Here is a 13,315-nt window from a genome sequence, read left to right on the forward strand (position 1 = left end):
CTATGAAGGTATGAGAGCAGAATTGAGTAGAGTGGATTGGGAAAATAGATTAAAGGCTAAGACGATACATGATCAGTGGTGTACACTTAAGGAGTTATTTTACAACTTCCAAAAAAAATATATTTCACTGAGAAGAAAAGGGTGTAAAAGAAAAGACAGCCATCCGTGGCTAAGTAAAGAAATTAAGGATAGTATTCGACTAAAAACAAGGGCATATAAGGTAGCCAAATCTAGTGGGAGGATAGAGGATTGGGAAAACTTTAAAAGACAGCAAAAAATAACAAAAAGATTAAGAAAGGGAAGATAGATTATTAAAGTAAATTAGCAAAAAATATAAAAACAGATAGTAAGAGTTTTTATAGTTATATAAAAAGAAAAAGGGTGGCTAAAGTAAATGTTGGTCCCTTAGAGGAGGAGACCGGGAAATTAATGGTGGGAAATATGGAGATGGCAAAAACACAATGAATATTTTGTATCAGTCTTTACAGTAGAGGACACTAAGAATATCCCAACACTGGACAAACAGGGGGCTATGGGGGGGGGGGGGGGGGGGGGGGGCGAGGAGCTAAACACGATCAAAATCACTAAGGAAGTGGTACTCGGTAAAATAATGGGACTCAAGGCAGATAAATCACCTGGACCTGATGGCTTACATCCTAGGGTCTTGAGGGAAGTGGCGGTAGGGATTGTGGATGCATTAGTAATAATTTTCCAAAACTCCCTGGACTCAGCAAAGGTCCCGGCAGACTGGAAAACTGCTAATGTAACACCCTTATTTAAAAAGGGCAGTAGACAGAAGGCTGGAAACTATAGACTGGTTAGCCTAACATCTGTGGTAGGTAAAATTTTGGAGTCCATTATTAAGGAGACAGTAACAGGACATTTGGATAATCATAATTTAATAGGACAAAGTCAGCATGGTTTTATGAAGGGGAAGTCATGTTTGACAAATTTGCTGGAGTTCTTTGAGGAAGTAACATACAGGGTGGATAAAGGGGAACCAGTGGACGTAGTGTATTTAGACTTCCAAAAGGCATTTGACAAGGTGCCACACAAAAGATTATTGCTTAAGATAAAAAATCACGGGATTGGGGGTAATATTCTGGCATGGATAGAGGATTGGCTATTTAACAGAAGGCAGAGAGTTGGGATAAATGGTTCGTTCTCAGACTGGCAATCAGTAACGAGTGGTGTTCCGCAGGGGTCAGTGCTGGGTCCCCAACTCTTTACAATCTATATTAACGATTTGGAGGAGGGGACCGAGTGTAACATATCAAAGTTTGCAGATGATACTAAGATGGGAGGGAAAGTAGTGAGTGAGGAGGACATAAAAAACCTGCAAAGGGACATAAGACAGGCTAAGTAAGTGGGCAGAGATTTGGCAGATGGAATACAATACTGGAAAGTGTGAGGTTATGCACTTTGGCAGGAAAAATCGTAGAGCAAGTTACTATCTTAATGGCAAGAAACTGGAAAGTACTGAAGTACAAAGGGATCTGGGGGTCCCGGTGCACGAAACTCAAAAGGTTAGTATGCAGGTGCAGCAAGTGATTAAGGCGGCCAATGGAATGTTGGCTTTCATTGCTAGGGGGATAGAATATAAAAATAGGGAGGTATTGCTTCAGTTGTACAAGGTATTGGTGAGACCGCACCTGGAATACTGCATACAGTTTTGGTGTCCATACTTAAGAAAAGACATACTTGCTCTCGAGTCAGTACAAAGAAGGTTCACTCGGTTAATCCCGGGGATGAACATATGAGGAGAGGTTGAGTAGATTAGGACTCTACTCATTGGAGTTCAGAAGAATGAGAGGCGATCTTATTGAAACATATAAGATTGTGAAGGGGTTGGATCGGGTGGATGCGGGGAGGATGTTCCCGATGATGGGTGAAACTAGAACTAGGGGGCATAGTCTTAGAATAAGGGGCTGCTCTTTCAAAACTGAGATGAGGAGGAACTACTTCACTCAGAGGGTGGTAGGTCCATGGAATATGCTGCCCCAAAAAGCTGTAGAAGCTACATCATTACATAAATTTAAAACAGAAATAGACAGTTTCCTCGAAGTAAAGGGAATTAAGGGTTACGGGGAACGGGCAGGAATTTGGACGAGTCTAGGTTCGGATCGGACATGGCCCTGTGGGTAGCGGAGCGGGCCCAGGGGCCGTGTAGCCTGATCCTGCTCCTATTTCGTGTGTCTAATTGTGTTAGATTCAGGAGATGGTTCTGTGATAGTAGATTGGCGGTTAGGATGAGATCAGCCATGATCTTATTGAATGGCGGAACAGGCTCGAGGGGACGATTGGCCTACTCCTGCTCCTATTTCTTATATTCTTATGTTCTTATTTCAGTCAGCAAGTGGTAAATCTATGAAACAGTCCTCCTAGGGAGATGGTGGAAGAGACAGTATTGATTCAAATGCAAATTAGATAGATTTTGATCAGAAAATATTTTGGAATACGGTATATGTTAAGTGTAGCGTGCTTGGAATGATCAGGTGTCTTTGGACCTATGGTTCCCAAAGCATTCCACCACTAGGTTTTCCTCTGCTCATGTCTGGGTCTGTTGTAGACCAATTCAGAGATCTCAATTGCCCTGAAGTCAAAAATTTCATTATCATTGTATCATGCGACTACTAGGATAGTAGAAGGTGAACTAGATGGACCTTGGTCTTTTTTTCAATCTAGCAATTCCTATGTTCTTATGGTAAAATAGTCGCCAGCTGTCTCTGTAACCTCCTCCAGCCCTACAACCCTCTAAGAACTCCAACTCTGGAATCTTGTGCATACCCCACTACCTATGCCCTATCATTGGCAGCTGTGCCTTCAACCGCCTTTGCCCCAAGCTCTGAATTTCCCTCACTAAACCTCTTCACCTCTCTTACATTCTTTAAGAATCTCCTTAAAATCTACTCTGACAAAGCTTTTAGTCACCTATCCTAATAGCTCCTTCTTTGGCTCAGTGTCAATTTCTGTGTGATTATATTTCTGTGAAGTGCCGTGGAATGTTTTTCTACATTAAAGGCACTATATAAATGCAAGCGGTTGCGCTTGTCTTCAAAACTTTAGAGTGCTTAAATTCAATTAATATAGTAAAATTGGGCCAACATGTGGAAGTCCAAACAAAAACAGAACACAGGTCAGGCAGCAGCTATGGAGAGAGGAAAAAAAAATTGACGTTTTTGGTATAGATCCTTCCTTAGAACTGTCCAGATTGACCTAACCATTCAACAGGGTAGTTCAGCAGGTACTCGGGCATCTCCGTACAGTCAAAACAAATTTACAAGAATTTCAGCTTTTGATTCAGAGATAAATTCAAATCTTTGAAACCTACAAGTCAAAATTGACGAATCACTAATAATGTTAGTAGGTGCAACCAAAGAAAGATTAAAGTAGCTTTAAAGCCATTTTGAAACATGTGCACAGTCTAGATCCATAGCTACTATAGTCTCGTGCTACCCACCAATAGATTGCGAGGTGAACCATACGTACTGTGCTTATAAAAAATGCCAAGTCATGGAATCATAAAATTGTGCAAATTTACGGCACACAAGGAGGCCATTAGTTATCCAGCCTAATCCCACTTTCCAGCTATTGGTCCGTAGCCTTGCAGGTTACAGCTCTTCAAGTGCATATCCAAGTACTTTTTAAATGCGATGAGGGTTTCTGCCTCTACCACCCTTTCAGGCAGTGAATTCCAGACCCCCTAATATTGAATCAGGGACAGGGACTCAATAAAATTAACATAAGTAAAATAACAGTAAAGAAGAAAATAATGGCACTAAAGAGTGACAAATCCCCAGGACCAGATGGTTTCCATCCCAGGGTTTTAAAGGAAGTAGGTAAGCACATTGCAGATGCCCTAACTATAATTTTCCAAAGTTCTCTCGATTCAGGAGCCGTCCCATTAGATTGGAAAATTGCACATGTCACTCTGCTATTTAAGAATGGCGAGAGAGGGAAACCAGGGAATTATAGACCAGTTAGCCTAACATTTGTTGTCAGGAAATTACTAGAGTCTATAATTAAGGATAGGGTGACTGAACACCTCGAAAATTTTCAGTAAATCAGAGAGAGCCAGCATTGTTTAGTGAAAGATAGGTCCTGCCCAACAAACCTGATTGAATTTTTTAAGGAGGTGACTAAAGTAGTGGACAGGAGAATGTCTATGGATGTTATTTGTATGGACTTCCAGAAGGCATTTGATAAAGTCCCACATAAGAGTCTGAACTGAAGGCAAATTATTGACCTGGTTAGGAAATTGGCTGAGCGGCAGGAGACAGAGTAGGGATAATGGGTAGGTACTCAAACTGGGCAGGAAGTAACTAGTGGTGTCCCGCAGGGATTTGTGTTGGAGCCTCAACTATTCACAGCATTTATTAACGATTTAGATGATGGCATGGAAAGCTATATATTAAAATTTGCCAATGACACAAAGATAGGCGGCATTGTAGACAGTGTAGATTAAAGCATAAAATTACAAAGGGATATCGATAGATTAAGTGAATGGGCAAAACTGTGGCAAATAGATTTCAATGTAGGAAAATGTGAGGTCATCCACTTTGGACCTAAAAAGGATAGAACAGGGTACTTTCGAAATGATGAAAGGCTAAAAACAGTGGAGGCCCAAAGAAACTTGGGGCTCCGGGTACATAGATCATTAAAATGTCATGAATAGGTACAGAAAATAATCAAAGATTACTGGAATACTAGTCTTTATAGAATACAAGGGGGTAGAAGTTATGCTGCAGCTATAAAAAGCCCTGGTTAGACCACACCTGGTGTACTGTGAGCAGTTCTGGGCACCACTCCTTAGGAAGGATATATTGGCCTTGGAGAGAGTGCGGCGTAGGTTTACTAGAATGATACCCAGACTCCAAGGGTTAAATTATGAGGCGAGATTACACAAATTAGGGTTGTATTCCCGAGAATTTAGAAGTTTAAGGGGTGATCTGATCCTAAGAGGAACAGATAGAGAGAAACTATCTCTGCTGGTTGGGGAGTCTAAGACTAGGGGGCAGTGTCTAAAAATCAGAGCCAGACCTTTAAGAGTGAAATTAGGAAACACTTCTGCACACAAAAAGGGTGGTAGAGGTTTGGGACTCTTCCGCAACAGCAATTGCTGCTAGATCAATTGTTAATTTTAAGTCGGAGATTGATAGATTTTTGTTAACCAAAGGTATTAAGGGATATGGGCCAAAGGCGGGTATATGGAGTTAGGTCGCAAAACAGCCTCGAGGGGCTTAATGGCCTACTCCTGTTCCTATGTTCCCACCACCCTCTGGCTGAAAAAAGTTCTCAACTCCCCTCTAATCCTTCTACCAGTTACTTTAAATCTATGCCCCTCGGTTATTGACCCCTCTGCTCAGGGAAATAGGCCCTTCCTATCCACGAAATCTAGGCCCCTCATAATTTTATACACCTCAATCAAGTCCCCCCTCAGCCTCCTCTGTTCCAAAGAAAACAACCCCACCCTATCCAATCTTTCCTCATAGCTAAAATTCTCCAGTCCTGGCAACATCCTCAAATCTCTTTACTTCACACTTTTCCAGATTGAATTCCATTTGCCACTTTTCTGCCCACCTACCCAGTCCACTGATATCTTCTTGCAGTCGACAGCTTTCTTCCCAGCAACCACATGGCCAATTTTTGGATCATATGCAAACTTCTTAATCATGCCCCCTACATTGAAGTCTAAATCATTATATACCACAAAAAGCAAGAAACCCCACTGGGAACATCCTTCAAAAACACCTGTCAACCATTACCCTTTGCTTCCTGCCACTGAGCCAATTCTGGATCCAATTTGCCACTTTTCCTTGGATCCCATGGGATTTTACTTTTCTGCCATGTGGGACTTTGTCAAAAGCGTTGCTAAAATCCATGTAGGCATCATCAAATGCGCTACCTCCATGGACCATCCTTGGTACCTCCTCAAAAAATTCAATCAAGTTAGTCAGACACGATCTTCTCTTAACAAATCCATGCTGACTGTCCTTGATTAATCAGTGCCTTTCTAAATGACAATTAATATGTCCCCCCAGAATTTTTTCCAATAATTTGCCAATCACCGAGGTTAGGCTGACTGGCCTGTAATTACTCGGTCTATGCCTTTCTTCCTTTTTAAAACAACGGTACAACTTTAGCAGTCCTCTAATCCTCCGGCACCACGCCTAATGTCAGAGAAGATTGGAAAATGATGGTCAGAGCCTCTCCAATTTCCTCCCTTGCTTCTCAACAGCCTGGGATACATTTCATCCAGGCCTGGCGATTTATCTACTGTCAAAGATGCCAAACCCCTTAATAATTCTTCTCTCAATAGGCTTATCTCATCTACAGGAAACTTTGAGCTATCCGGAAGTTGAATGTCCGGCAACTTTGATCTAACGGCAGAAATCAGCAGCCGTTTTGGTTAGGTGTTTTTTTTCCTCCTAGCATTCTTTTCACAGGCAGGCTCTGGAAAGCGTCTTTGTCGCTTAGAAACAGCTTCAGAGACGCTTCCAAGCTACTGGGCCGAGTGTTTACAAGCTGTTGCTGAGCAACAGTGTTTGTGGTCAGACACGGCAGGCTCTAGAAAGCGTCTCTGTATCTTAGCAACAGCTTCAGAGACGCTTCCAAGCCACGGGCCGAGTGTTTGCAAGTGTGTTTGTGGTCAGATACTGCGATGAAAAGCTCCTATCTGATAACATTGACGCTGGTCTATCCGGAGCTTTTAAAAAAACGGCAGTAGCTCGGTCCCATGGGTGCCGGATAGCATAAAGTTTCCTGTAATATTTCACACTCCTCCCCCTTAACTACAATGTCTGCATCGTCCCCATCTTTTGTGAAGACAGATGCAAAGTATTCATTAAGAACCATACCCACGTTTTCCGCCTCCACACACGGGTAACCTTTTTGGTCTCTAATAGGCCCTACTCTTTCTTCAGTTATTCGTTTGCTCTTTATATATTTATAAAACATCTTTGGGTTTATTTTCATGCCTGCTCTTTGCTTTCCTAATTTCCTTTTTAATTTCACCCCTGCACTTTCTATACTCTAGGCTTTCTGCAATATTTAGCTCTCAGTATCTGACATAAGCTTCCCTTTCTTGCCTTGTCCTACCCTGTACGCCCCTTGACATCCAGGGGGCTCTAGATTAGGGAGTTCCACCCTTTTTTTGTGGGAACATATTTGCTCGGAACCCTCACTTTCTCCTCCTTTCATGCCTCGCACTGCTGTGACACAGATTTACTTTCAAGAAGCTGCTTCCAGTCCACTTTTGTTAAATCACATCTCAGCTTAGTAAAATTGGCCTTTCCCCAATTGAGAACTTAGAATCACAGAATCATAAAATGGTTACAGCACAGAAGGAGGCCATTCGGCCCGTCAAGCCTGTGTTGGCTCTCTGCAAGAGCACTTCAGCAAGTCCCACTCTCCCGCCCTTTCCCTGTAGCTCTGCAAATTCTCTCTCTTCAGGTACTTATCCAATTCCCTTTTGAAAGCCAAGATTGAGTCTGCCTCCATCGCCCTTTCAGGCAGCGCATTCCAGATCCTAACCACTCCTTGCGTAAAAAAGTTTTTCCTCATGTCATCTTTGGTTCTTCTGCCAATCACCTTAAATCTGCGTTCTCTGGTTCTCAACCCTTCCGTCAATGGGAACAGTTTCTGTCTAGACCCATAATTTTGAACACCTCTATCAAATCTCCTCTCAACCTTCTCTGCTCTAAGGAGAACAACCCCAGCTTCTCCAGTCTATCCACATAACTGAAGTCCCTCATCCCTGGAACTATTCTTGTAAATCTTTTCTGCACCCTCTCCAAGGCCTTGACATCCTTCCTAAAGTGTGGTGCCCAGAATTGGACACAATACTCCAGTTGGGGCCGAACCAGTGTTTTATAAAAGTTCATTATAACTTCCTTGCTTTTACACTTCTTTTATTCCTGGTCTATCTTTGTCCTTTTCCATAACTATGCTAAATCTAACTGAATTATGATCACGACCACCAAAATACTCTCCCACTGATACCCCTTTCTGAAAACCCTGTATCCAGGAATGTTGAGCTGCCATTCCAGCCCTTCTTTCAGCCATGTTTCAGTAATAGCTATATCATACTTCCACGTCTATCTGTACCCCCAGCTCATCTGCCTTATTTACTAAACTCATTGCATTGAAGTATATGCCATTAAGCACTGCCAAACCCCTTTATTGTTCATTTTCGAGCCTTTGTTTCCTCTGCCTTCAAAACTCACTTACTAATTTACTGCCTTCCATTTCCAGCTTTACTTCTCTCCCCAACAGTACTAGCAAACCTCCCCACGAGGATATTGGTCCCGGCCCTGTTGCAGTGCAACCCGTCTGGCTTGTACAGGTCCCACCTCCCCCAGAACCAGTCCCAATGCTTCAGGAATCTAAAGCCCTCCCTCCTGCACCATCTCTCTGGCCACACATTAATTTGCTCTATCCTTCAATTTCTGTACTCACTAGCATGTGGCACCGGGAGTAATCCGGAGATTACGTATACAGTGCTGTTCCCCAGGGGTCGCTTCTAGGACTACTGCTTTTCTTGATATATATTAATGACTTGGATGTGGGTGTACAGGGCACAATTTCAAAATTTACAGATGACAGATGACAAAACTTGGAAGTATAGTGAACAGTGAGGAAGATAGTGATAGACTTCAAGAGGACATAGACAGGCTGGCGGAATCGTGGCAGATGAAATTTAACACCAAAAAGTGCGAAGTGATATTCTTTCTACCAAAATGTAAGGAGGAAATATAAACTAAAGGGTACAATCCTAAAAGGGGTGCATGAACAGAGAGACCTAGGGGTATATGTGCACAAATCGTTGAAGGTGGCAGGGCAGGTTGAGAAAGCAGTTAAAAAGGCTTACGGGATCCTGGGCTTCATGAATAGAGGTATAGAGTACAAAAGCGTGGAAATGATGAACCACCTGTATAACACACTGGTTCGGCCTCAAATGGAGTATTGTGTCCAATTCCGGGCGCCGCACTTTAGGAAGGATGTGAAGGCCTTGGAGAGGGTGCAGAAAAGATTTACGAGAATGATTCCAGGGATGAGGGACTTCAGTTATGAGAAGCTGGGGTTGTTCTCCTTAGAGCAGAGAAGATTAAGAGGTTTGATAGAGGTGTTCAAAATCATGAGGGGTCTTAACAGAGAGAGAGAGAGAAAGAAACTGTTCCCATTGGCAGAGGGGTCAAGAACCAGAGGACACAGATTGAAGGTGATTGGCAAAAGAACCAAAGGCGACATAAGAAAAAATGCAGAGAGTTGTTAGGATCTAGAATGCACTGCCCGAAAGGGTGGTGGAGGCATACTCAATCACGACTTTCAAAAGGGAGTTGGATAAGTACAGGAAACTCTCGATTTACCGGCACCTAAATAACCGGAAATCTCGGTTATCCAGCAAAATTCAGGAGTAGGTTCAGGTAAGTTTTACTTCATATTAGTGGCCGTTCCTCGATCTGTGGCTGTGCAATCGGGGTTCCTGCACATGTTGCTAAGCAACAGGGACGCTTGGTCTGTGGCCGGGGTTCCTGCACATGTTGGTAAGCAACAGGGAAGCCTGGATTTGTTGCTGTGTACGGAGCTCTCGTACCTTTTAACTATACTTCTCTGTAATCCAGACTTTTTGATAAACCGGCACCACTCTGGTCCTGTCGGTGTCGGATAAAAAAAAAGTTTCCTGTACCTGAACGAAAAAAATTTGCATGGCTGCGGGGGAGTGAGACTAGCTGATGTGCCCTTGCAGAGAGTTGGCCGAATGGCCGCCTTCCGTGCTGTAACCAATCTATGATTACTATCTTTGAGGTTCTGCTTATCCATCTGCTTCCCAGCTCCCTAAAATCTGCCTTAAAGACCTCATCCCTCTTTCTACCTATGTCATCGGTACTATATGGACCACGACCTCTGGCTGTTCACCATTTACCCCACCCACCAAACAAGCAACAGGCCATCATTATTCTAGCAACTTTTTTCCTCCATTTTGACTCTTCGAATCCAATAGTGTCTTTCTGCAAATTGGACCGCAGAGAATAGACTCAGCATCAGCATCGCAGAATAGAAGTACTATTCTTTTTCAATCACTTGATGGGGCACAGCAATTCCAAGTACAAACTATGCAATTTCAATTATTTGTAAATTAGTCCTTCAGAATTTGGTTCAACTTTTCTTGAATGAGCAGAGATAGTTAAAAGACAGAATAAATATACCAACTTCAACAAATTCCACCTTACCCATGCTAATCACATGCTGTGTTTATATTCCATGGTGTTAATTTTGGGCCTATGCTAATGACAGCTCAGTTTACTACATGTGCAAGATATCAAATTCCACTAATACAAACTGAATTATCATAACTACTGTACATTTCAAAACCTAATGTAATCACTATATTTTGCAGCATGTTCAAATACTTTTTTTTTAATATTTTGCTCCATTCAGCCATCCATGTCAAAATACTGCACGAAATTTTGCAATTTGTTACAACAGAAATACCCTGGGTGTAGCAACAGGAATATAAATTTGAAAACTACTGCGCTGTCCTAAATATCATACAAGGAAAACAAAATTCAAGTTATCGTCATGAAGTTAGTGATTTTAAAAAAATCCAGAAATCTAAAAACGCATTAATGCTTACTACAAAGAAAACCGTACAACATAGAAACATAGAAGATAGGAGCAGGAGTAGGCCATTCGGCTCCCCGAGCCTGCTCTGCCATTCGATGAGATCATGGCTGATCATCCAAACTCAGTACCCCGTACCTGCCTTCTCCCCATATCCCTTGATACCTTTAGCTCTAAGAAATATATCTAACTCCTTCTTGAATATATTTAAAGACTTGGCCTCAACCACCTTCTGTGGTAGAGAATTCCACAGGTACACCACTCTCTGGGTGAAGAAATTCTTCCTCATCTGTCGTAAATGGCTTACCCCTTATCCTTAGACTATGACCCCTGGTTCTGGACTCTCTGACCATCGGGAACATTCTACCTGCATCTAGTTTGTCCAGACCTGTCAGAATTTTATAAGTTTCGATGAGATCCCCTCTCATTCTTCTAAACTCCAGCGAGTATAATCCCAATCGACCCAATCTCTCCTCATATGTCAGTCCTGCCATCCCAGGGATCAGCCTTGTGAATCTTCGCTGAACTCCTTCCATGGCAAGAACATCCTTCCTCAGATAAGGCGACCAAAACTGCACACACTACTCAAGGTGTGGTCTCACCAAGGCCCTGTACAACTGCAGCAGGACATCCTTGCTCCTGTACTCAAACCCTTTCGCTATGAAGGCCAACATACCATTTGCCTTCTTCACCGCCTGCTGCACCTGCATGCTTACCTTCAGTGACTGGTGCACAAGGACACCCAGGTCTCGTTGCACTTCCCCTTCTCCCAATCTATTGCCATTCAGATAATAGTCTGCCCTTCTGTTTTTGACACCAAAGTGGACAACCTCGCATTTATCCACGTTATATCCATGGAATATGCAATTCCATGATAGACAGTTGCATTATGAAAATAATGGAGTGGAAGATGGCGAAAGAGGATGAAGAACAGAGATAATGGCAACTGAAAAAAAATCAAGAACAGTTGTCCAACTGTTAAAGATATATATTTATTTACCTTACAATGTACCACCAACTTGGGCTGCGCTGTAATATTCCCTGCATCATCCAGCACCTCAGCTTGGAAAGGGAAAGTGGTTCCATTTTCAATAACTACTTTATTAGAATCTGGCTTTATCCTCAGCTCACATGGTGGCCCTGTAATAAACACAGTATAGAGCTTCTGCATCAGCAAGGATTTCTTCTTTGGCCCCATCCACCTTAAAAATGTTCTCCTTTCCTGTAGGTGCTGAGTTATGAGCCACAGGCACCAATAGCTCTCTGGGACCTTATCAAAATGATCATTCTTTACATGTGAATCTAGATAGTGAGTGTTGACAGGCTATTTAACTTTGCAAGACATCACCACTGAGGTTAGATTTTATACCAGGCATCTACTTATATGGACTTTTCAGCTCGGGTCACTAGATAGCAAGCAGTGGTAATCTTAGGTGATTTTCTTTCTTCTTTCTAACCTGAGGCACGGAGGTTAAATGTAACAATTTTATTGTTGCCGTTTGACAAACTAATTCAGCAAAATGAAGGATCAAACCTGCAACCTTCCTCGGCTGCATGGCTCAGTACTACATGGGTAGCGCACTTACCCACAGAACCACTGGGCAGCAAAATTATTGGGCCAGAAATTCGGGTCGGAGGCTTCCCGCGGGTGCAAGCCACGGGGCACAGCGCAGTCAGTGTTGGAGCAATGAACGTCAGACCGCAACTTCAGGATTTCCGCGTTAGGATGCACACGCGCCAAATCCAGAAGTTGCGGTCAGTTTCAATGGGGTAATAACTGCGAACCATGTGTGTATTGGGTTGAAGGAGAAGATATAAAACAACTTTACTGTGAAAGAGCACGATACTACTGAGAAATATGTTTTACATTTAATGAACTACCGAGAGTTCTGGTGGCAGCTTGCACAGTAAGAAACCCTGGGATGTTATTTTGAATTTGCACTGCTTATTTCAAAATATTGCCAATTACTCCCGAGGTTCCCGGGTTAGTTCAATAGTCAGAGAGATTTTGTAATGCTGATTCGGTTGGAGACTCTTATGCAAACTGCACTTTCATCACCTGCCCCTGCTCATCACAAATAAAATTGAAGAACTGCTTAAGGCTTCCTTTTCTAAAATCACAAGGAACAATCAGCAACAAAGCTACGTAAACAGACAAAACACACCACGGCAAAATATAGCAAATACGTGAATTATGCAAGAGTGCAACAGAATCTTAATTATTAGTAGTTCATAACATTTTGCAGAGACCAAGTTATAAACAGAATTATTGTACTTATGTTGATAGCCTAAACGTACAATTCATCAAAATTTTATCTTCAAGAAACCAGGTGAGTCTTATTATGCTGTTGAACTTGTGGATGTAATAATTTTAATAACTATAAAAATTATTTAAGCAGAGTCAAACAATTTTGTATATCTGATCTTACTTTTCTATGTAGCTGATCAGTGAAGCATTATATATCTAATTTTGCTGAAAAAGCATGAAAGATCTGCATTAAGAGGTCACGTGTAAGAAATCTGTCCCATTCAGTGCTTCAGGGACATGCTGAAATGTGGCATGTGGGCAATGCAATCACCCTCCTGACACCAATACATAACCAACTAATACGGCACAGCTCTTTTGCACTGTTATGCTGAATATTTTGAACCCCTTCCATCAAACCTTACAAATGCACATACAGGAAACTTT

General features: G+C 42.3%; 1 protein-coding gene across 1 annotated transcript in view; it reads right to left on the reverse strand.

Moving 5' to 3' along the window:
• The window catches only part of smchd1 (structural maintenance of chromosomes flexible hinge domain containing 1), a 256,400-nt gene that overhangs the window by 152,993 nt on the left and 90,092 nt on the right, over positions 1–13,315 (reverse strand). The window contains exon 23 of the mRNA XM_085992795.1: positions 11,624–11,763. Coding sequence (XP_085848921.1) covers positions 11,624–11,763 — 140 coding nt within the window. The remainder of the gene's footprint in view (positions 1–11,623; positions 11,764–13,315) is intronic.

This window comes from Somniosus microcephalus, chromosome 7 (assembly GCF_052327205.1).
Source record: "Somniosus microcephalus isolate GS21.2 chromosome 7, FLI_Smic_1.0, whole genome shotgun sequence".
NCBI lineage: Eukaryota > Metazoa > Chordata > Chondrichthyes > Squaliformes > Somniosidae > Somniosus > Somniosus microcephalus.